Genomic DNA, 25,741 nt, shown 5'->3' with positions numbered 1-25,741 from the left:
GGCCAGATGCTAAACTGCATTTCGTTGTACTTGTACTCGTATTTGTGCAATGACAATAAAGTTGAATCAAATCAAATCAAATGACTGGACCAGCACTTTGTATCCATTCGCATGGAGTGTGTGGGAGGACCGCCCCGCCCACTTTACGACTTCAGAGCTACCCCCCCCCCCCCCCCCCCCCGACGTGTGACGCAGACGCGTGCGTGACGCGATGACGTTTCAGCGTCTGTTGTAATTGTAATGGCGCCGGTCGTGGACAGAAGATTGAAGGAGAGAGTGTGAAATACTGACCGCTGGTTGTGGACGTTTCGGCTCTAGTTTCGCTGGGGCACCCTGTCAGAAGCGTAACCATATCCGTCCCATTTTACGCCCCTCGGGTTATTTTCGCTGGTGGAGAGTGTTTTGGCTGAAGGCAGATGTACCCGTCGTGGGGTCGCTACGGTGGGGGAGGGGCGCACATCCCATATTATGGCGGAGCTGCTCAGCCTCCAATGCCTCCCGCGCCGCGGGTCCCGGCCCCGGGGCTGGTCGTCGGCCCCACCACCGTGCCCCCGCCTGTCCCCAGCACCGGCCTGGGCTCGAACTTCCAGACCCTGAGGGAACAGCACCTCCAGCAGATGCAGCAGCTGCAACAGATGCACCAGCAGCAGTTGCAGTCAGTGCTACAGCATCCTTCCCACCAGCATCAACCACCACCGTCAATACCGCCACCACCTTTACCACCTCATCTGCAGCAGCCTCCACCAAACATTTGGGACACCACCAATACCCAGAGCCCACTCACTCAGACCAATCAATCCACTCAGCAACATCCTGATTTCTCCTCCGTGGCTTTACAGGTGAGGCGTAGAGCGTGAGGGGGGAGGGTGAGGGGGGTAAAAAGCATTTATATTATTGTAAATACGTGCTTATACGCGTATTGTCAAAAAAGGCAGATATGAGAGTTGTTTTTTTAATCAGGTATCACATAATAATTATTCTGATTTTATAAATTGGACATGGCTTTTAAAATACATTTGGACAAACATATGGATACGAAGGATATAGGATAAAGACGAATAAGGGCCAAATGCAGACAATGGGATTAGCCCAGTACACTAACTTGGGAGGCATAGACAAACGTGCCTGAAGGTCTTGTGACCATTCTTACAGCCCTATGACATGGATATTACCTGGAGACTACGTTCTCCTGTTTGAATAGTTAAAAATTGCTGAGGACACAATATGTGGTGGCACTAAGCAATGGGCAATCAGTGAAAGGACTTTGCATGTTGCTGAGTTCTTTCCAGCTCTGCAATTTGCAGTTTTGTTTTGGACCTATGATAATGCTGTAATGCTCGCTTCTTCACCCTGGGTAGTTGTGATGGAAGATAAAGTATAAAGTAAACTGGTGTCCAAATTGCCTTTACTTGTAATTGTTTCAATTCCAAAGGATTTCCTGATAGTAATGTGTCGCAATTCTGTTTTAAGGCCATTTATGTGAAGAGGGACATCAGATAACTCTGATCTGTTGCTGTACAGTGATGGCATTGTTGAGATAAGAAACTCCTATGTGAAACTGTAACTAGGTCTACTATTTCATTTCATCTTTACAGATACATTAAGATTTTCTTTAGCCACCAGTTTGATTTGGAAAGGACTGAATTGTTACACTACTGCAAAAATTTGATTATACTGGGAAGCATGGTTTTTTAACTGTACACAGAATACAATGTATTCTAAATGAATACTTGGATTAATTTGTGGTAGAAATTGCAGTTAATGTCAGTCATTTAAGAAGCACGAGCACTCATATGATAATGGATCTGCATATATTTTGTATCGGATATATTTTTGCAGTCATTAGACTCCAGAATCGAATAAAGAATATTCTGATTGGTGAACAGATCCAGAAAAGATGTTAGATAACACTGTAAGTGCAAATGAACGCAAATTAGACATGTAGCCGATGATTGGAATCTAAATCGATTATTTTTCCTTTATGTGGGCAACTTGTGATCACATTTGGCATAAAAGATGTCTTCTGACCTCTTGTATCCATTGTTAGTCCAATTAAATGTTTGTTCATATCCTTGCTAAGTATCCAAACCAATGTCACTAAATGTTTTTTGGGTAGATTGTTAGACCCTCTCTTGTTGCACAAGACCTGTGCTGGAAGTAATACTTGTCACATATCAGCCCATAGCTGAATGATAATCAAATCTTGCTGAGTGCTTGTTTACTAAAGAGAAGCTAATAGATTTAACATTGTGCTAACATCTGAAAACATCCCAATTTCTTACCTTTAAGGTGTAAGCCAAATCTCTGATGAAGCAATTGCTTTAGCCTAGAACAATGTTTCTAGCTATATGCTCTGTATGCCTTCAAAGAATAATCGTCTTCTTTAGAATTGTCTTTGACACTCACATGCTGCTGTATCCATCTTTCAGCGTGGAGGTGCTTTTTCCTTCCATTAACTATTTACTTGTTCATCATCATTCATGGCCCATTGCCAGACTTCAGATCTTTGATCTGATGTTTTTATTTTTGCTTGATTTTTAGTCAATCTTTAGACAAATTATTCGTCACATGCACCCGAAGGTGCGGTGAAATGAATTTGCCAGCAGCAATGCACTTAAAAAAGGAACACACAATACACAATAGAATTTAACACAAGCATCCACCAGAAACGACATGGAAAAAGTTGCCTTTCCGTCGAGGGTGACCGAAAAAAACGGCTTCCCAACCCAAACCCCCCCCCCCCCCCCCCCCCCCCCCCCCCCCCACCCAGATACACTGAGAAACTATAACTTAGCTAAAAGAGGGAGTTATACCCTTGTGGCAAGGGGATCAGGGGGTATGGAGAGAAGGCAGCGGGATACTGAGTTGGATGATCAGGATCATATTGAATGGCGTGCAGGCTCGAAGGGCCGAATGGCCTACGCCTGCACCTAATTTCTCTGTTTCTATGTTTCTAAACATCCAAAACAACACACTTTGCAAGTGGTGGGTGGCTGGAACAGGAGTAATCGTGGAGGCACGTACGATTGTGGTGTTTAAGAGGCTTTTAAAAGGCACATGGAAGTGCAGAGAATTGAGGGATATGGATCATGTGCAGGCAGCTGAGATTAGTTTATTTTAGCATCATGTCCGGCATAGACATTATGTGCCGAAAGGCTTATTCCTATGCTGTACTGTTCTATAATCTATGTTTGGTTGCTTGTCGATTGCGTGCTCTTTTTGCTGCTCATCAAATTTGTAGCACTATGCTGTACCATCACCAGGCTATAACATTAGTTTTATGTGTGTCGAATGCTATTCCAGATAGATCCTTAATTGAACTGGGTTGATCCCTTGGGTCGATGATAATGGTAGACTGAGATTTGCCAGGGTATGAAGTTACAAATTTTGATCGGGTACATTTCTTTTGCTGCTGATGACCGCAGGTGTTGTAAATACTTATGTTTAAACACAGTTTGTAGTGGTAGTTACTCTGTGAAATTCGGCCATGTACAAATCTGTAGTATGAGCTCAAATAATTTTCCAGTTATATCCTTAAGATTATCTCGGGTACTGGTTATAATATTGAGAAACTTGGTGATGTGACATTGAAGTCCTCCATCCAGAGTTCTTAGGCCCTTGCAGCTTATACTACTACTTTCAAATGTCCTTTGACATTGGCGAGACAGAGGTGGTCTTCAACACTGCTGTGTCTACATTTAAACTAATGACATATGATGCTATGGAGTTTGAAGAAAATGGTTGAGCTAATTTATCCTTATGTATAGCATGGCAGTCATTTCTGGTCAACTTGTTATGGCTGTGGGATAAGGTGCACCTGCGGCTTGTCTGTAACTTGAAACACAAGTCCTACTCCAGAGACCTGAGCACAACAATCCTCACTAACATTAAACAATATTGAAGCAGGGAAAAAGTGCTGGAGGTGGCATATTTTGGATGAGAATCCACTTCTGCCCTGGCCATTATTTATGAAGAATGATCTCGACCCGAACGTCACCCATTACTTCTCTCCAGAAATGCTGCCTGTCCCGCTGTTACTCCAGCATTCTGTGTCTTATCTTCTTATTTATGGTTCAATGGTTCTAAATTATCACATGTACCTAGGTACAGTGAAATTCCTTTTTGCATACAGTTCAGTAAAAATCTTACTATACATTGGCACAATCGTACTTGAGTATAAAAGTGTGGGTTTCGTAGATTACACTGATCAACATCACAAAAACAAGATTATCTGGTCACTGTGACATTGCCATCTGTAAAAGTTACTGCCGATAAACCGGCTGAGGGATTTTCCACATTTCAGTAACAATTAGCTTTTTGAAGTAGTGATATTGGTATTGATTTATTATTGTCAGGTGTACTGAGCTACATTGAAAAACTTTGCATGTTATCCAGTCAAATCATTACTATCAGTATAATCAAGCACAGCAAGTATAAGAGAAAAAGACCAGAACGCAGTGTGATAGTTTCGGAGAACGTGCAGGTAAAACAAAGTGCAAGATCTGCAATGAGTCAAGTAGTGCGATCGGAACTACATCCTAGCTTATGAGGGAACCGTTGAATAGACTGATGACAGAGTGAATCTGGTGATATGTGCTTTCAAGCTTTCATATCTTCTGGGTGAAAGGGAGAAGTGGGAATGAAGGGTGAATCTTTTGTCTGTGAATTATAAAATAATCTTTATCTTTTATAATGCTGGCTGCTTTCTCGAAGCATCATTAAGTGAAAATGTAGTCTGTTATAGCATGAAAGCTTTGCAACAATCTAAATGTCTGTGTGGTTATCCTGGGACCCTAATTTGGGATAGAATTTGCTTTTGAATACATCTTCAAATGAAGTATTTAATTTGCTGAAAAGCTCTTTACAATACCTTGAGAGTTATGTTTCTGTGTTACATGAAAGTCTGTCTTTATAGGATTTCACAGGAAGAATTGTGAAATAAAAGATAATTTAATGGAGCTGGATGATCTCAGGATCGTTTGGGTGAATGAGAGCTTCATAGATATGAGTTATAGCAAAGTGGTCATGCCTAAGATACAGGACGAGAGTAGACGGGTGTCCACGAGGAAAAGGAGTAGGCAGAGAGTGCAGGTGACTTCTGTTTTGAAGGGGAAAGGGGAACCATTCCCCATCAAAACAGATATACCCTTTTGGACATAGTGAAGGGATGGCCCATAAGGGGTGAGCAATTGTGGGAGTTGGGTCTGTGGCACTGTGTCTGGCTCTGAGGCACTGTCAGGCAGAGCCATAGTGGTAGAAGACTCATTAGTTGGGGACAGACAGGAGATTCTGTGGCAGTAATCGAGACTCCGGAATGATATGTTGCCTCCCTGGTGCCAGGGCCCACCCAGAATGTTTCTGAATGGATGCACAACATTTTCAAGAGGGAGGGTGAGCAGCCAGAAGTCATTGTGCATGTTTGCACAAATGACATGGGTTGGAAAAGGGATGAGATCCTGCAAAATGAATATATGGAGTTAGGCAAAAAGTTAAAAAGAAAGACCTCCAGGGTAATGATCTACAGATAACTCCCTGGCTGGTGAGTGTGGGAACAGGAAGATACGACAGATGAATGCATGGCTAAAGAGAATGGGAAAGCAAACATTTATTTCAAGAGGGCTTGTATATCAAAATAGGCGTATAATGTTGAGGCTCTATAAGGCGCTGATAAGGCCGCAATTGGAATATTGTGAGCCATTTTGGGCATCATATCTGAGGAAGGATATGCTGGCTCTGGAGAGAGTCCAGAGGAGGCTTACAAGAATAATCCCGGGAATGAGTAGGTTAACCCAGTTGATCGGCACTGGGCCTGTACTCGCTGGAGTTTAGAAAAATGAGGGGGGATCTAATTGAAAAATGGAATAGTGAAAAGCTTGGATCGAGTGGATGTGGAGAGGATGTCTCCCACTGGTGAGAGAGTCTAGGATTAGAGGTCGTAGCCTCAGAATTATATTCTTTTAGGAAGGAGAAATTTCTTTAGTCGCAGAGTTGGTGAATCTGTGTAATTCTTTGCCACAGAAGGCTGTGGAAGCCAAGTCAGTGGACATTTTGAAGGCATAGATAGATTCTTGATTAGTACAGGTGTCAGAGGTTATGGAGAGAAGGCAGGAGAATGGGGTTAGGAGGGAGAGATAGATCATCCATGATTAAAACATGGAGTAGAGTTGATGTGCCGAATGGCTTCATTCTACTATTCCTTATGACCTTATGACAGGGCTTCAGATTTTTGGACCATTTGGGATCTCTTATGAAATGAAATGAAATGAAATGATTCAATTTATTGTCATTGTCAGTGTACAGTACAGAGACAACGAAATGCATTTTTAGACACAGGGCGTCGCGGTGTGCCCGCGCCTGCCGCCGTAACATTCCATTACAGGCAAAGGTGGGTGAAGTGTCTTGCCCAAGGACACAACGACAGTATGCACTCCAGGCGGGATTTGAACCGGCTACCCTCTGGTCGCCAGCCGAACTCTTAGCCCATTGTGCTATCTGTCGTCGAGATTGGCCTGGCAGAGCTGGGATCCATCATGCAGGGTGAGCTAGGCTGGTTTAAACGTCTGGCAGTATTGAGGTGAGGGCTGGTAGTCGATATTGAAGGTCAAAAGAAAGTTCAGTGGACAGAATAGGCAGGAGCACAGCAGGGGGGGGGGAGGAAGATTTATTGGATTGAATTGTATTCAACACGAGAGGCCTGATGGGTAAGGGGGTTGAGCCCTGGGCATACATAGGTGTGTGCAACTGGGACGTATTAGCTGTAAATTATTTATGGATCAGGACAGGAGTCTCTAACAAGTTAAATTTCTGAACTGGGACACGGCTAACTTTGATGGTATTAGACAGGAACTTGCTAAAGTTGATTGTTATAGGTTGTTTGCTGGCAAAGGGATGCCCAGAAAGTGGGATGCTTTTGAAAGTGTAATGACAGGAGCTTGTTCTTGTTAGAGGTGTGAGTAAGGAAGCCGGGATGATGAGAGAAATTGAGGCTCTTTTCAGGAAAAAGAGAGAGGCATCCCATAGACAGCTGGGATTAAGTGTATTCCTGCAGGATTTTCAGGGCCTGGAAAGCATACTTAAGAAAGTCGAGTCAAAAGTGTTTTATTGTCATATGTCCCAGACAGAACAATGAAATTCTAACTTGCTGCAGCCACAACAGAATATGTAAACATAGTACACTTTAAACAATATGATAAACGAGAGAGAAAAAAAAGTTCAAGGTGTATATATGCACATACTCACAAGTACACACACACACACATACACACACACACACACACACACACACACACACACACACACACACACACACACACACACACACACACACACACACACACACACACACACACACACACACACACACACACACACACACACACACACACACACACTAAAAAACAAACAATAGTAGTGTAATAATAATAGTTTATTGTGGTTCAGAGCTTATTTGAGGTTGTGGTGTTTAATAGCCTGGTGGCTGTAGGGAATGTTACAATTTTCAGGCTCCTGTACCTTCTTCCCGATGGCAGTGGTGAAATGAGTATGTGGCCAGGATGGTGGGGTCTCTGATGATGCTGGCTTCCTTTTTGATACAGCGACTCCGATAAAAGTGTGCAGTGTTCACAATTTTTTGCAGTCTTTTCCACTCCTGTTGCCGAACCGGATCATGATGCAACCAGTCAATATACTATCTACTGTACACCTGTAGGAGTTCAAGAGAATCCTCTTTGACATACCGAATCTCCATAATCTTCTCAGGAAGTAGAGGCGTTGATGTGCTTTGTCTATAATTGCATCAGTGTGCTGGGTCCAGGAAAGATCTTCGGAAATATGCACGCCCAGGAATTTGAAGTTTTTGACTCTCTCCACCATGGTTGAGATAAACAGGATTGTGGATCCTCATCCTTCCTCTACCTAAGTCCACAATCAGTTCATTGGTTTTATTGATATTGAGAGCCAGGTTGTTGTGCTGGCACCGTTTGATCAATCAGTCGATCTGACTTCTATACTCTTACTCATCACCGTCTGTAATTCATCAGCGGTGGTGTCGTCAGTGAACTTGAAGAAGGAGTTCACACTATGTCCAGCTACACAGTCATGAGTATAGAATGAGTAGAGCAGGGGGCTGAGCACGCAGCCTTGAGGTGCCCCCGTTCTGATTGTTTATGAGGAAGAAGTATTTCTGCCAATTCGACTGGTCTGTGGATGAGGAAGTCAAGGATCCAATTGCAGGGGGATGCGCAGAGACCCAGTTCCGTGAGCTTGGTAACCAGCTTGGAGGTAATGATGGTATTGAATGCCGAGCTGTAGTATATAAACAATAGCCTGACGTAAGTGTTTTTATTTTCCAAGTGGTCCAGTAAGGACTGGAGAGCCAGTGAGATTGCATCCTCCATTTCTTCCATCGAATGTGTCCAAAGACAGGCAGCTTGATTTGTTACTAGAGAGAAGCGAGTGTCACCAAACTTTTGAATTCTCTGGGGTGGAACCCTCTCCAAGACAGACGTGAAGCTCACCGTTTGACCTGTTTTTACAAAATGTTAAATGGTCAGCTCGACATAGACTACAAGACCTACACCAAACCCAAACCAATTGGGAGCAGACGAGGGCATTCGATCCAATTTGTGATCCCAGCTACAAAGACAGATGTATACAGCAATTTGTTCTTCCCCCGCACAATTAAATCATGGAATAATCTCCACCCAACTATAGTTACCCAACCAGATGCAACTAAATTTAAAGTAGCTCTTTCTTCCCAATAACCCTTTCTGGCTTAAGCCCTCCCTTCACCACCTCTAGTTTAAATTCCATTTCTGACCAAGAAACCAAGAACCAAGACCCGAAATCAGGAGGGCAAAAAGGGAACAGGAGATAGCTTCTGCAGATAATATTTAGGAAAATCTAGAGAATTTCTTACATTGAGGGAAAGATGGCAGCTAGAAAGAGAATAAAACCAAAGTAGCCCTTAAAACCAAATCGGGTATCTCTGTGAGGAGCCACATGAGATGGGCAAAGTTCTTAATGAGCATTTCTCCTGTTTTTACTATGGAGAAAGACATAGGGACTGGCGACCTTGTGACAGTTAAAGATGATGTCTTGAGGACAGTCTGCAGTTTTGCGGTCCTAATGTGAAGACAGTTTACATCTATCTAGCCTGATGAGATATTTCTAAGGACACCGTGGGAAGCTAGAGAAGAAATTGCAGGAGCTCCAGCTGAGATGCACAGTATGAATCTTTGTTAGACACGGGGGAGGTACCGGAAGACTGGATGATGGTTAATGTTGTTCCTCTATTTAAGAAGGGCCACAAGAAAAAGCCTGGCAACTATAGACCAGTGAGCCTACCATCTGTGGTAGGCAAGTTACTGAAAATAATTTATAAATTAGTTTGCCGATGACACTAAAGTGGGTGATATCATAGGTAGTGAAGATGGTTAGCAAATATTTCTGCAGGATCTTGACATGCTGGGTTAATAGAGTTTAATGCAGGTAATTTCGAGATTATACAATTTGGGAAGTCAAGCCAAGCAGAACCAAGAGATGGCAGTGCCCTGGGGAGTGTTCTAGTTCCCTGAAAGTGCTGTCACGGGTAAGGAGGGTGGTTAAGAAGGCTTTTGGTACATTGGCTGTCAACGGTCATGATATTGAGTATCGATGTTGGGATGTTATGTTACAGTTCTACAATATGTTGGTGAGGCCGCATTCAGAGTATATTTTCAGTTTGAAGAATGTTGTAAAGCTGGAAAGAGTGCAGTGAAGATTCACAAGGATGTTGCCTGGACTTGGAGGCCTAAGCTATAAGGAGAGGTTGCCTGACTTGCTGAGCTAGGGAGAGGTTATTCCTTGGAGCGCAGGAGGCTGAGGTGGTGATCTTATAGAGAGAATAGACAGTCTTTTACCCAGACTGAGAGGTACCAAGAACCAGAGCACATTGGTTTAAGTTGAAAGGGGGAACATTTTAATAGTAACCTGAGGGGCAACAATTATCACAAGGAGGTGGGTATGTGGATCAGGTGGCAGCAGAAGTAGTTGAGGCAGGTACTGTAACAACATTTAAAAGACATTTAGGCAGTTACATGGATAGGAAAGGTTTAGAGTGATAAGGGCCAAACGCAGGCAGGTTGGGTTAGTGTAGTTGGGGCACCATGGTCAACATTGGCAAGTTGGGTCAAAGAGCCTGATTCTGAACTGAGGATTCCGTGCATGACCCTATGTCATGAATGGTTGCTTTTCACAGAGCAAAGTGGGGCTGAAGGAACTTCGGTATAATAACACATATGCTGTGTTGCTGGGATTACTATTGTTAGAGGTTTGAACGTCTATCAGACTTTCATTGGATTATGAATTTTTATCTGTTTTTTCGTTCAGAGGATTCTACATTTCTTTGCCATTTAGAGTAAAAATGAGATTTGAGGACGTTACCTTTACCAAGAGTATTGTGTATTTTTAGGAATCTCAGTAAAAGACAAAATAAAGAGAAAATGCATTGTGAAAGATAATCAAGTGTTAAATATTTTGTATATAATGGTTATGTTTGAAACGTACATAGTTTTTTATAATGTTTTTGTAATGTTCCAGACATTTTGTGAGAAATAAATGATTTATTTCTTTCATCTTTAATGGCATTATAAAGCCATTATTTGTTAAACAATGTTAAACAATTTGTTAAACAACGTGGAGATTTTGGATCGCATATTCAGATGTTTTGATTAGGTTGGACAAGGCAGAGAAGATTTACTAGATTGGGCATTGATGGGACTACAATACAATTACAATATTTGTTGTCATTTGAACCTCATTGAAGTTCAAATGGAATTTGGTTTCTGCAGTCATACTCGCAAGAAAAAGAACCAAGACACAACACAATGTACACAAACATCCATCACAGTGAATTTCCTCCTCACTGTGATGGAAGGCAAAGTCTTATCTCTCCCCTGCACCCCTCATTCTCCTCCCGATGTCAGAGTCAAAGCCCCCGGCGGGCGATGGTAAGCAAGTCCCGCGGCCATTAAAGCCGCGCCAGGTGATGCAAGGCCGCGCTCCAGGTCTTGATGTTGGAGCCCCCAGCGGGCGCTAGCAAGTCCCGCGGCCATTTAAAACCTCGCCGGGCGATGTAAGGTCCCGCTCCAGGTACTTTTCAACCCCGCAACTCGGGCGGGAGAAGTCGCCGTTGCGGAAGCCCCGGAAAGCGGTCTCCCACCAGGGAGCCGCGGGCTCCTGGTGTTACAGTCCACCAGACCTGCGACTAGAAATTGCATGATTATATTGATGCATTGATTAGTTTCCACAAAGAGAGAACGTGTATTAAGTGTTTTGAATATATTCTGTTGAAAATATTGTTTGACTTCCAAACAGAATAATGTATTTAAAGTCTTTAAAAATTAAATTATAAAAAAAATGTTGGAATGTACACCATGAGAAAATCTGTTTATTCTAAAATTAAAGTCTCATATATTGACCTTTCTGGCTTTACATCTATTTCAGTCAACATCAGCAAGCACTGTGGCAGCATCTGGTGACAAAAAGGCGAATGATTACGCCATAGCAATGAATGGATCTTATCAAGTAAGTATGAGGCATTCTGTGGGAAATGATTGTTTTTTGATAAAGTGTTTGCATGTTACTACTTAGAACGAGACACCTGGCCAATTTAAGGTTAGAGCCCATTTACCTATCAGCACAGCTTGGCGTGCAGGAGGAAACTGGAGCGCCTAAAGGAAACCCATGTAGTCACAGGAAGAAATTGTCATCTCCCCGCTGGCAGCACTACATTTCAGGATCGAATCTTGATCTGTGGAACTGCGAGGCAGCAGTGCTAATAGCTGCACCTCAATTGAGGAATTCATGAACATAATATGTGATAATTTAGGTTTTTATAATGTTAAACATAGGCCCAAATAGTTGCAGACATACCATACAAGACTCAAAGACAATATTTGTGTTGTAGGGTTGTATAGCACTTCGGCCCACTATGTCTATACTGCCCATTGCACCTGCCTACACTAATCGCATTTACCCACACTAGGTCCATCTCCTACATCTTGACAATTTAAATACATGTCTTGATGCTTCTTAAATGACAGGAAAGTATTTGCTTTCAACACCTCTTCAAGAAGCGCAACCCAAACTCCAACTTATGTGTCAAAAAAATTTGCCTTCAAATCATATGATGTCTAAAACCTTTGCCCTCTTGTTTTAGATTCCCCCACAATGGGATGAGGATCCACCTTATTCCCCCTTATAATTGTGTACACCTCCATCAGGTCTCCCCTCAGCCATGTCCTTTCAAGGAAAAGCAAATCAAGCCTATCTCATTTCTTCTTACAATTTAAATGCTTCTGTCTACGCAACATCCTGGTGAATCTTCTATGTACCCTCCCCAGTGGCATTTCATCCTTCCTATATTGCGATGACCAGAACTGCACACAGTATTCCAGATATGGCCTACCCAATGTTTTGTAAAGTTGTAATATGGCGACCCAGTCCTTACATTCTTTGACGCAGGCGAAGAAGGCAAGCATCCCATGTGCCTTCTTCACCATGTCAGACACTCCAGTGCCTCTCCATTAATTTAGATATATCATGTGAAAATTGGCCCTTCTGCCCATTGAGTCCGCGCCGAACAACGATCACTGGTATACTAGTTCTATCCCACACGCTAGACAATTTATAGAAGCCAATTAACTTACAAACCTGCACGTCTTTGAAATGTGGGAGGAAACCAGAACACAGATTAATGTGAATCCTCTGCATTCTGCAGCAGCAACAACAACAATATTGGTATCAACAGCATCTGCAGAACCTACAGAAGCATGGAAGCAAACAGTATGGAGATCAGCAAGAACAGAGCCAGAGTGCAGAAATGAATCAGGTTAGCGATTCAGCACAGCAGACACCTGCAGAGGACAAGGATTGTTATGCTACACAGCCACCATTGCCACCAGCTCCACCTTATGAAGTAACCAAAACGCAGCCACCACCTCCACCTCCCAAAGAAGAGATGCCCCCACCTCCGCCACCTGAAGAAGCAAAGGTAGACAAATCACTTTTGTTTGTTTCATGGAATTTTGCATGTGCTGTGACATACAAGCTTGTAGGAAATATTTAAAGCTGTTAGATTTAGAAAAAGTAGATTTCTTGTTCCAGCTGATAAAACTCAAGGAAATAAGTAATATTTGATTGTGTGCGACCCATTGGGCCCCTGTCACACAGGAGGCGTGGTCCCACAATGCATTATTCCAAGCCCCCAACTGCACAGGCGCAGCTCATTTCCCCTCATCCCTAGCACTCTTTCCCCCTCCTCATCACCCTCCCTATTCTTTCCCCTCCTACTCCCCTCCCTCAACTCTCTCTCCCTCTCCTTTCCCTTACCTTCAGTCACTCCCTCCCTCCATAACTCCTCTCCCCTCCCTACCCCCTCCTATCTCTCTATCCCCCACCTCCCCCTATCCCTCCTCACCTCCCCCACTGCCCTCCTCTCCCACTATTCCCCACTCCTCTCCCACTATTCCCCACCCCCTACTTCCTCCACTCCCCGTCCTCTCCTTCCCCCCTCATCTCCCTCTATTCCCCCTCCTACCCAATTCTCCCTCCTCACCTCTGCCCTCTTCTTTTCCCTCTCCTCCTCTCCTTTTCCATACCCTCACCTCACTCCCTCCCTCCCTCCCTCCATAACTCCTCTCCCTTCCCTACTCCCCTCCTCTCCCTCTATCCCCTCTCCTCCCCCACATTCCCGCCTCACCTCCCCAGGATCTCGAGGTTGCCGCTCCTCTCCCCTCTTGCGTGTCCCGAAGGAGCGTCAGCCATTGGTGCCCTTAGAGCCAGGCCTCGGATCCTCAGCTCGATCCGGAAGCAATAGCAGCTACGGCCGCGCCGGCGAGGGTGGGGTGTAGAGTGCTCGGAGAAAAGGTGGGGGTGGGGGGGGGAGAGGGCTCGGAGAAAAGGCAGGTGTAGAGCCAGCGAGGGGGACCATAGGGGAATGGGCTGGAGCTACGGGGCGTTGCGATGGCGGTGTGTTTGGGACGCACAGCGGGCGCTGGATGCTCTCCTCTGCCGGGATTAGACTCTCCTCTTTCCGTTTGACGACATCTCCGACTCCGCGCTGGGCTGGGCCGCTTCCGGCCCGTCCAAAAATTGTGTCCGTTTGGAGACCTAGGCCGGCCATCCTCAGCGTCCCTCAGCTCCAGTAAAGATTCGATCGCGCAGGAAGGGGCGGACCGTCCCGGGGAGTGACAGGAGAAGAGACCAATCCGCGCTGCAAGCTGTCCTTTCGACTTTTTTGTTATTTTTATATCTAAATGTATGTTTTCTCGGTGTGTCTGATGTGGGGGGGATATGGGGAAACCGTTTCCAGTCACTTACCTTGACGGAGATGCGACTTTTCTCCTTGTCGCACTTCGCCCCCCCTCGCGGCCTAACAACTGGTTTGGTGCGGTCTCTCCAGACCGGAGACCGGCCCAGAGCTTCCACAGCGCGAACTTACCATCGTGGAGCCTGTGATCCTTTGCCGAGGGTCGCCAGTGTTGTAGCTCCGTCCGCAGGGGCCTGCGGTATGCAGCGGGTTTCGAAGCTTCTAGCTGCAGGCGCGGTGCAGATTTACCATAGCGGAGCCTGGGATCCCTTGCCGGGGATCGCCTGAAGAAGTGCTCCGACCGCTGGTCCGTGGTCTTTTATCATCGTGAAGCAGCGGTCTCCGGTAAGAAGCGGCCGATGGGCGGAAATCCTGATTGGCTGTCTCCCCCATGTTTTGAGAGGTGAGGGACAATCCCCCCAATGTTTTGTGAAACATGTTGCAGTAAAACTGCCCAGGAATGGCTGTAGCGCCCAGATCAGCTCGCCTGCCCCGGGACTAGCTGTAACGCCCAGGTCGGATAACTTGCCCCGAGACTGGCTGTGGCACGCACGTCAGCTCGCCTGCCCCGGGACTGGCTGTAACATCCAGTTCTGCTCACTCGCCCCAGGTCTGGCTGTAGCGCCCAGGTCAGCTCGCCTGCCCCGGGAGTGGCTGTAGCGGCCAGGTTGCCTGCGTGCCCCGGGACTGGCTGCAGTTCCCAGGTCGCGAAAACTAATTGGAAAAAAATATGCCAGTTGGCCGGATGATTTCGGGTTAAATGCCGGATCCAGGCCATAGGTTCCTCATTCCTGTTCTGGATGTCAGGCCCCATTGTGTGCTGATCCGTCCCGACGTCGGAGGTTTGATCATCCTGACAAGAGGGCTTATACATCGGGCCTCCGTGGCGGTGACTTCGGAGGGTTCAAGGCCCTGATCACAGGTGAACAAATAGAGGATGATTGACTGAAATTTATCGCCTTCCATCACAATGAGGAATGTTGATTCCACTGTGATGGATGTTTATGTTAAACTATCGTATATTGTGTTCTTTTTACTAGTATGGCTGTATGGTAACTCAAATATCACTAACTTAATTGGTGCATGTGACGTTAAATGTGAACTTGAACTTTAAATATTTTTGAGATGAACCAAAGATCAAACCCACTGCTCTGCTGTCTCTTTGTAGACCACAGAGAAAATAGAACTGAGATGTTCATGATCTTAAAAATCTAGTAAATCTCCTTGGTGTCCTTGGGATGAAATAGACCCAGGCTTAAATTGTTCCTATGTATTGACAAATGGATGAGAAATAGGAGAGAACCAACAATGGGATCTTTGGTGTAACAGTGCTGGCAGGGGCTGGGAAGCCTTTGCAAGTAATTCTCTAGTTAAAATTTGGATAATGAAAAGTAGATCTCAGTGTGTGGAAGCCATTTGTCTCCCTTCCAACGGCGTGATGAACCACAATCTGTCACAGTCGTAGATCCATCCCCGGTGAGCACAGTGGTGCAGGTTTTGTTTGTAAATGACAGGAGGATCAGCAGTCAGAAAGATTCCCATTGCAGCTTGTTGGATGTTTCTGCTTTGGCCAACCCTGTGAAAAACGGCATCTAGTTGAGAAGAATGAAAAGGGTTAGATTATTTTTATCTCTGTCACATTGACGCATGGTGATGCAGCGGTTGATTTGCTGCCTTACAGTACCAGAGACCTGGGTTCGATCCCGACTGCGGGTGCTATCTGTACAGAGTTTGTACGTTCTCCCCGTGACCTGCGTGGGTTTTCCCCGAGATCTTCGGCTTCCTCCCACACTCCAAAGACGCATAGGTTTGTAGGTTAATTGGCTTGGTGTATGTGTAAATTGTCCCTGGTGTGTGTAGGATAATGTTAACGTGCGGGGATCACTGGTCGGTGCGGACTTGGTCGGCCGAAGGGCCTGTTTCCGCGCTGTATCTCTAAACTAAACATTGGATGCCGTTTGTGACTGAGATGAGGGCAGTTTTGGTACTGTAGCAATTTAAACAAGGATTTCCAGAATGATGAGCACATCCTGGGGGGTGACAACACACAAAACTAAAATTGAAAATGCATTTTCAGAATTTTGGAATGAAAGGTTGGAGATAAGGTAGAAGTTAGAAAAGGTGAGCAGGTCAAGTTTATGAGTATAGATAACGTTAGCTTTTTAAGATTTGGAGGAAAGAATAGTTTTCTTATTTTGAAGTGAGAATATTTGTAGCACATTAAAACTTAATCTCTGCCATATTGTCTGAGTTCTCTTACATTGTGATATTTGAGTTGTATCATTTGGGGGCATATCAAGCTTTTTGTCCAACAATTTAATTGATTTACAAGCATATAAGAACTTAGCATATATGACAAAAAAAATGTGATGGTCATTTGCTTTAACAAAGTAATGTACAATCTCATAAGACTTATTTCAGATTTTTGTAATCATATTGTGAATTTTTCTTAGCCTACCATTCAACCACCGGAAAATCCAGAGGAAGCAGAGAGATTGAAAATGTTGCAAGCAGCAGCCGCTCAATGGCAGCAACAACGCATTGAGTATCAGCAGCAAACCATGATGCAACAACATAATCAACTTCAACAACTGCTGCAACAGTACCAGCTTCTAATGCAGCAAATCCATCACATACAGGTTAGTGCCCACCTGCTGTTTGGGAATATTGTGGAGAGTTTTTGTGTGTCAGCCTAACTATTATCCAGGCAAGCACAGTGATGCTTTGGTCACCTTGCTTTCGGAAAGATGTTGCCAAGCTTGAAAGGTTTCAGAGAAGAATTACCAGGAGGTTGCTAGGACTTGAGGGATTGAGCTATAGGGAGAGGTTGAGCGGGCTAGGGCTTTATTCCTTGGAGTGCAGGAGGATGAGGGGTGATCTTCTAGAGGTGTAAAAAAATCATGGGAGGAATAGATCAGGTTTGCACAGAGTCTTTAGCCCAGAGTAGGAGAATTGAGAACGAGAGGACGTGGGTTTAATGAATGAATGAATGAAAACTTTATTGTCATTCAGATATACACCTAGACACAGTGCACCTTGAACGAAATTTCGTTGAATTTTACTCTCCAAAATCAGTTAATAGTTAAAAGTTCCAGGTGCGTCCATAAAAATGCCTCATGCGCATGGTTCTGTAAAATAAATATATATTAAAAAGTTTTTAAAAAGTGACGATATTTAAAAAGTTCTAGCTAAGGTGAGTTAATGGGAATCTGAGGAGTAGCTTTTTTACATAAAGGGTGGTGGGTATATGGAACAAGCTGTCGATGACGCAGGTTTAAGAAACATTTAGACGGGTACATGGATCAGATAGGTTAAGATGGATACGGGCCAAAGGCAGGCATGTGTGACAAGTGCAGATAGGGCATATTGGTCGGTGTAAGCAAGTTGGGCCAAAGGGCCTGATTTCACGCTGTAGGACTATATCTCAGTGTGATGTAAAGGAAATTGGGTAGTTCGGAAAATATAGTAATATTTTAATTAGGTAGAAATACCAGGTTTAATCCTGAACATTACTAATTGATATTAATGGCTCACTAAGTAGTCATACAGCACTGAATTGGCCCTTTTTGCCCAGCTTGTCCATGCTGACCAAAGTGCTTAACAGAGAAAGTCCCATTTGCCTGCATTAGCCTATCTTTCACACATGCAAATTGACTTTTAAATGTTGTTATATTACTCACCTACACCAATTCCTCTGGCAACTTGTTCCAGATACTTTTGCCATACAAATTGTTGCCGTACAAATTTCTTTACTTTTGCAAGTTATCTTGGTTTTGGATTTCTTGCATTCGCCAACGGTTATAATCTAGACTACCTTTCAAATGGCCACATGGTTTTTAAGTGAAGACGCAAAATCAGCATTGTTAAGTGAACATGAAAGTAATGCAAGGATATGCTATAATGGGTTTCTTTTTCTTTAGTCATTGCCTCTGGAAATGCAGCTGAGACACTTAGAGATGCAGCAACAGCAGTTCATCCCTCTGTATCAAGAATGGCAGCGACAGTTCCAGATTTGGAAGGCCCAGCTGCAAGTCTATCCTAACAAGGATCAACTCCAACAGTATGAAACTCAGTGGAACCAGTGGCAAGAGCAAATGGTATCAACGAACCAGCACTTCCAAGAAAGAATGGATGCTCTAAGAAATGTTCAACAGCAGTACATGAGCACTCAACCCCCAAATTACCTGGAAAATACATCAAGAGGACTGATGTCTCAAACTCTGCCGATGCCTCCAGTGCCACCCATGGGGATGCCTCCTACACCACCATTAACTGGTTCTTCTACTCAAGGAACAACAAGTTCATCCGCAATCTCAGTTTCTTCAGATGAGAAAAGTCCACCAATTTCCCAAACCCCTACAACGGTGTCTCAGGCTCCTCCTTCCATGTCTCAGGCTCCTCCTTCCATGTCTCAGGCTCCTCCTTCCATGTCTCAGGCTCCTCCTCCTCTCATGTCTCAGGCCCCTCCACTGGTATCTCAAGCCCCACCACCAGCAACTCGGATGCCTCTGCCAATGTCTCTAATGCCTCCACTGATGTCAGGCCCACCACCGCCGCTGACTATGCCGCCTTCCTTAATGGCTCTGCTGCCCCCGCCAATGAGCATGCCACCTCCTCCTCTGGCTCCTCCACCAATGACTATGGCACCACCGCCGATTTCTCAAGCCCCCCCTCTGCTGACTACTCCACCGCCATCGCAGGCTCCTCCACTGATGACTCGGCCCCCTCCATCTATGACTCTGACCACTTCTTCAATGTCGCAAGGGTCTACACAATTATCTCAAAGTTCACCTGCTGTTGCAGAACAGAAGAGACCCTTGATTCCAACACCACGTGACAAAGTCAAGGTGTCATCTTCAGTTTCAACACCACACTATAGTCGATTTGGGCAATACGGGATAAAGCCACCAGAGCAGTCCCAAAGTGGGCTGCAATTTGAAGACCTTGGAGCTCCAAGGTAATTAAAAACAGTAACGATATGTTAAAACATGCTGTTGTGTTATGTATGGAGGTGTGCCGTCCAATTTGTACCTTCTTTCTTCCCTTTTGTTCTGTATTCATGCACACTTTATTAGCTGTTCATCTGAAAATACTACTTAGTTCAATAATTGATTGTATCTGTTTTTTTGACAAAATGGGGGGGAAATAACATATAACCATATAACCATATAACAATTACAGCACGGAAACAGGCCATCTCGGCCCTACAAGTCCGTGCCGAACAAATTTTTTTTTCCAATTAATATCCAATTATAGAGCAACTCTTGTGTTCTATCAGGTTTGAAAGCAATTTAAGCATTTAGGTTGCTCCTGAATTTCAACTACATTTACTTTTTTAATTTTCATAAGGTAACATTTCATAGGGCCTGTAATATTGTGACTGAATACTTTCGTGATGTAATTTGCGAGGCAATCAAAGATGTATACTTTAGCTTTCATTCAGGTACGTGCAGTTGTAGAGTGGCCAGGCAGTATCTCTGGAGAGATGAAGTCAATGATTCATCCCTTCTCTCCAGAGATGCTGCCCGTCCCGCTGAGTTGCTCCTGCATTTTGGGTCTATCTTCGATTTAAACCAGCATCTGCAGGTCTTTCCTACAGATTATTTCTTAAAACTGGTTTGGAGTGAACTAGTTTGGTATCCAAAGATTAATTTCATAATTGGCTTTTGTTTTTTTGTAATCACCAATTGCTGGTGTTTGGAGAGTAACCTGTATAAAACGCTTTTTAACTCGGGAACATTTTTTATTTTGGCAAATTTGAGAAATTGGAAGAATTGTAATATATTTTAATATATTACATATTTTATTGGTTTAGGGAAGCAAAAAGCACTCTGGTAGACATTTGCAGAAGTTTTGTTTTGTGATGATATTCAACATGCAGGCATTTCTAGGTTATGAATGCCCAACCTATGGATGTTCTATACATACGAACGAACTTTCATGAATATTATTAAATTCAAACAAGAACGTCTTGGGAGAAAAGACGGTTTACCTCTAACTACCATGCAGTAATCAGATACCATTGACTGTTCAGAAATGTGCAACACTAGAGGGTATGAGTGGAAACGTTTAATGCATGGATTTTTACATGGAGTAGTGGGGGCCTGGAACACATTGCCAGGGGTGGTTCCGGAGGCAGCTATGATAGTGGCGTTTAAGAGGCTTTTAGATAGGCACATGGAAGTGTAGGGAATAAAGGGATATGGATTATGTACAGGCAGATTTGATCGCTTTTTTTTCCACCAAAGGAGAAACTAGTTTCAGAGTTGTGTCATGTTGTTATTAAATACAAAACATCTTAAAGATCTTTAGGTCTTATGATCAAATATTTCCTTTTCTTCTGTAGGTTTGATGGACCCCGTGGAAGAGGAAAACGCAAATTTGAAGAGCCAGGAGCAAGAGAAGGTTCTCGGTCACGTTTTGATTCAAGAGGTCCTCCATTTCAAGGTTACCGCTATGAGGGACTCCAAGCAAAATTTGAAGGGCAGGGTGTAGGCCTGCAGGTTGAGAGTGAGGTTGCTATACAATGCACCAAGAATGAGGCTGCAGATCATCATGTTAAGGGTGAAATTAGAGTTGACAGTATTGAAGATTCGTCTGGTGGGGCACAGGATGAAGAACAAATTCCAGGTCATCAACCTGAGGCCAAGCCATCGAGGCAGGCTCCAGATAATGAACTCAAAACTCAGGATCCAAGTAGCTTCCTTGAAAAACAAGGGTTGCTTAACTGTCCTGGGGAGCAAGTGCCTGGAAGTCAACTTGAGAATGCTGAGAAGCAAGTTCTTGAAAAGCAGGATAGTTTCCGTCAGATTAAGGGAAATTCCTTTGAAACACAGAGTCCTATTAATTGTCTGGAAAAACAGAGTGCTGGTAAACAACTTGAGAAGCAGGGTGATAGTTTTGAGGGCCAAGGTCCCAATCGTTTTGACATGCAGGGTGTAAGTAATCGCATTGAAAGCCATGGTCCTGGTCTTCACTTTGAGACCCAAGGTCCTGGCAAAGCAATTGAAGGCCAAAAGCCTAGCAATCAATTTGAAGGGCAGGTTCCTGGCAACAACATTAAGAGTGAGGGTCCCAGCAGTCGTCTGGAAGGTCCAGGTCCTGGCAGTTGTCCTGAAGGTCTAGCTCCCAGCATTGGCTCTGAGGGATATGGTCCCAGCCATCACTTTAAAGGGCAAGGGCAAAGGGGTCACGTTAAGGGCCATGGACCTGGCAATCGTTTTGATACCCAGTGGCCTGATGGTCACTATGAGGGACAGGGCCGGGGTGGACGCTTTGAACGCCAAGGTCCGGGTACCTGCTTTAGCCACTTTGAGGGTCCAAGAGGCCATTTTGAAGGCCAGGGGACGGACAGTGGCTTTCAGGGTCCCGGTGGTCGGTTTGACAACCAGGGTAGAGGCCATTTTGAGGGCCCTGGTGGCCGCTTTGTGGGTCCAAGTGGTCCCTTTAAGGATCCCGATGGACACTTCGAGGGTCAGGGCGGGATCTTCGAGAGTTCTGGCAGATTGTATGACGGTCCCGGAGGGAGATTTGAGAGTCGGGGTGGACGATTTGAGGGACATGGCAGCCACTATGAGGGTCGAGGTGGGCGGTTTGAGGGTGCAGATGCTAATTTTGATGCACCAGGAGGCCATTTTGATGTCCCGGGAGGGCGTTTTGATAGCCTGGGTTCTGGTGGGTTTGAGAGTACAGGTGGCCATTTTGAAGGCCAGGGTCAGGGCGGTCACTCTGAGGGCCAAGGGCGTGGCGGTCACTTCGAGGGCCAGGGCAGGGGCGGTCGTTTTGAAGGGCACGGGAGGGGCAGCCGCTTTGTAGGCCAAGTTAGGGGTGGTCGCTTCGAAGGCCCGGGGAGAGGGAGCCACTTTGAGGGCCAGGGAAGGGGTGGGCGCTTGGACGGCCAGGGACATGGCAGTTCCTTTGATGGCCTTGGGCGCGGTGGCCGCTACAAGAATCATGGACGTGGCAGTCTTTTGGAGACCCCGGGTTCAGGCAATAGATTTGAAGATCAGGGTCCTGGTGGTCGCTTTGGGGGCCAAGGTCCTGGGAAATACTTTGAAGAACCGAATCCTGATAACTGCTTTGAGAATCAAGTTTACTTGGAAGGACAAGGTTCAGACAATCGTTTTGAGAATCAGGGTTCAGGAGTTAATCGCTTTGATGTGCCAAAGGCCGGTCGATTTGATGGTCCAAGAGGTGGATACTTTGAAGGACCAGGAGGCAATTGCCTTGAGGGACAGGGTAAAGGCAGCCGCTTTGAAGGGCAGGCTAAAGGCAATCGCTTTGAGAAGCATGGCCCAGGGCACCGTTTTGAGGGGTCAGGGCCACACTTTGAAGGACCAGGTGCAGCACAGCGATTTGATAGGCAGGTTCTAGGACAGCAATTTGAGGGACCTGGACAACGGATTGAGGGTTCTGCTGGACGACTTCAAGTGCCTGGATCACGCTTTGATGGACCACAGGGTCCAAGATCAACTGATCCTCAAGGGCCTTCTCCCAGTGGATCTTCCATACCTATCTCAAGATCAAAAGGACCTCAAGTTTCAGCTGGGCAAATCGGAAAAGATTTGAAAGGACTCCAACCTTCTCAGCCATCTTCAAAGCAAGATTCAGGACAGGTAAAACCTGTTGTAGATGTGAAGCTGGAAACCACAGTAGAAGATAAGAATGTAACACAAAGTATTGGCACTGTACCACAGCCTTTATCTACCACAGTGCCGGTAGATGAAAATAATCTAGCTCACGGAATATTTGCTGCCACAGATCCTAAAGGTTCTGACTCTTTAGCTGGTAAAGATTTGTTGAAAACAAATGCTAATTTATCTAAATCACATGAAATTCAGAAGAAAATGGACAGTTCTGACGTTCCTTCAGTAACTGTAGGTCACGTCCAAAAAGATCCAGTGACCATGTTGCCTTCAAATTCAGCACCTACCACAAAGATCATATCTGAAAAACATGGACTAAAAACTGTAGAAACAGGAAAGAGATTTGAATCCACATCGTTGTGTCAGATTAATGACCGAGAGAAAGGTCCAGAACACAGGCCACAGATTGGCACGGAGTACATGCCTATGCGCAAGGGGGACATTCCCATTGATGGTCCAGAGATGAGACCATATCAAAAGACAGAAATGCAAGCATCTTGGCATCAAGAAGGAGGAAGACAAATGGATGATCGTTTCTCTGGACCTAGAGGAGGTCCAGGGTATGAAAGAGAAAGAGCTGCATCCTGGGAAAGGAATAATTGGAGAGACACAGGCCCAGACTTCTGGGATGAGCGAGATCCATTTAGGAGAGATGAACGGCCGCTTCTTCGCACCCCCATGAATCAGGAAATATCAAATCAAAGGGAAAACCGAGCACCTCCTACAAATGAAACTTTTGACAGAGGATTTGACCAAGACTTTGACAAGAGTGGAAAATCACAAGAATATGGGTTTAACAGAGACAATGAGCGCAACAGGGAGTACTTCCACAGACCAGACGAATGGGAACATCATGGTCGTGGACGAGACTTCTCTCCTTTGCATCCACGACCAGACAGGTGGAGAGAAGAGCAGTGGAGGATTGAACCTGAAAGGGGCTATCAGCAAGAGCAACAACGGGAGTTGTGGGGGCGGGACTATCCAGAAAGGCAAGAGTGGAGGAGAGACGAACGAATTTATCCTCCGGACAGGCTTGCCTGGCAGAGAGAACGAATTGATGAAAGAAGGTATCCAGAAGCAGACAACAGGAGATTACCCTTTGACAATTTGCGTGAAATTCCATCCCAGACCGGTTCTGCTCATGTGTCCGCTTTACCTGAAGAAGCACCGCTGCCTTTCTCAGACAAACCTATGGTGGACCAACCACCCGGTGGGCAAAATATTGTAGCTTTGTCTGAGCGAGAACATGAAATCATTTTGAAGGCAGCACAGGAATTGAAGTTATTACGGTTAGTGACTTTATACTGCAGATATGTTCTTAAAGTCTGCTTATGTAAATATGTGTTCAAGTCGAATTTAATGTTTTGAATAAGTACCCTGAGCAAGTATAATGACAAACTTTCTTACAGCAGCATCTCATGCACATAGAGCAGGACAAACGCAAAAATAAATGATATGGAAATGGTACAAGTTATACATGTTATATACATAAATTACACAACATTTCTGAAAGAAAGAAGACTACAAAAAATAAAACATAAGCAAGAAAACATAGTACAAATACATAATTAATGAAACAACATGCCCATGGTAGTGCAAGAGGTGAATTGCAGAAGGGAACTGCAGATGCTGGTTTACATCGAAGATATACACAAAATGCTGGAGTAGCTCAGCGGGACAGGCAACATCTCTGATGGACAGAATGGGTGGCATTTTAGGCTGAGATCCTTCTTTTGAATTTTGTGTCTATCTTCGGTATAAATTACCATCAGTGGTTCCTTCCTACACACTCTTCAGCCTCTTGCGTTCCTTTGTGTTGGAATTGCTGTGTCAGGTCTTGATGCAATCAATCAGGATACTATCTGCAGTACATGTGTAAAAGTTTATTAAAGATATATTTAGATAATAGAAGTCATTGAGAAAAGACCTTCACATTTGCATTCAACCATCAAAATAATCCACTAGGTTGGCTTGCCTCTATCCTAGTATAGTTTAATACTTAGTGCTGTATATAGTTTAGTTATGGTCATCATTTCCAATGTCACAGTATTGCCATCCCTTTTAAGCGCATGCCATTTTGCTTTTTAAACATAAAGTACTATTTTTGGCAATTGGTCTACTCCTTTAACTATTATTATTTTTGGCTTATTTTTGTACTGCTTTTGAACATTCCACTCACCATTCACCAATTTAAAGTCCTATTCATGTTAAAGTCCAACTCATTCAGCCTCAGTTCAAGTACAATAGTGGTATTGCTTCTTTGTACTTCTATGCTGGTGCCATTGTCCATGAAATAAAGTCCCTTTTCCACATCATTCCATTGGCCATGTATTCACCTCCCTAATGTTATCCCTCTGCCAGTTTTCATCTGGTCCTTTAACTGTACCAGATTATAACTCTTGTAAAGCTATTTAATAATTGCATTTAATGCTTTCCAAATAAGACCTGGCCTGCACAGGTTCCTCCCCCTTCCTTCTCCAAATTTTTTCAGGCATTTTAAAAGCCCTATAAAGCTAGCTTCAGGCGGAGTGCATATCAAATTGGGACTCTTGATCCTGCTAACAAAGCTTGCCTTCAAAGAATGACATTTGTCTCCATAATAATGAATATTTCCTTATTTCCAACGGGAACAGCCAGTTTTCTGACTGTTCCCGTGTCTGACTGGCTCAGGCCAGTTTTCTGACCTCGTTGAGGAAGTATGATTTATGAGATACTTTTCCAATATGTCTTCCTCTTGTCCTCATTC

General features: G+C 44.5%; 1 protein-coding gene across 2 annotated transcripts in view; it reads left to right on the top strand.

Annotated features, from left to right (window-relative positions):
• Window positions 1-201: 201 nt before the first annotated feature.
• LOC129699997 (YLP motif-containing protein 1-like) overlaps window positions 202-25,741 on the top strand; it is a 67,178-nt gene continuing 41,638 nt past the window's right edge. Inside the window, exons 1-6 of one of the 2 annotated variants that reach the window (XM_055640125.1) lie at window positions 202-839; window positions 11,485-11,565; window positions 12,764-13,033; window positions 16,804-16,989; window positions 18,271-19,307; window positions 20,697-24,284. In XM_055640125.1, coding sequence (XP_055496100.1) covers window positions 417-839; window positions 11,485-11,565; window positions 12,764-13,033; window positions 16,804-16,989; window positions 18,271-19,307; window positions 20,697-24,284 — 5,585 coding nt within the window. In that variant the 5' untranslated portion in view covers window positions 202-416. Of the gene's footprint in view, window positions 840-11,484; window positions 11,566-12,760; window positions 13,034-16,803; window positions 16,990-18,270; window positions 19,308-20,696; window positions 24,285-25,741 lie in introns of both variants that reach the window. The other variant, XM_055640124.1, reaches the window with a different exon arrangement.

Source organism: Leucoraja erinacea, chromosome 9 (genome assembly GCF_028641065.1).
Source record: "Leucoraja erinacea ecotype New England chromosome 9, Leri_hhj_1, whole genome shotgun sequence".
NCBI lineage: Eukaryota > Metazoa > Chordata > Chondrichthyes > Rajiformes > Rajidae > Leucoraja > Leucoraja erinaceus.
This window is presented reverse-complemented; position numbering and strand designations above follow the sequence as displayed.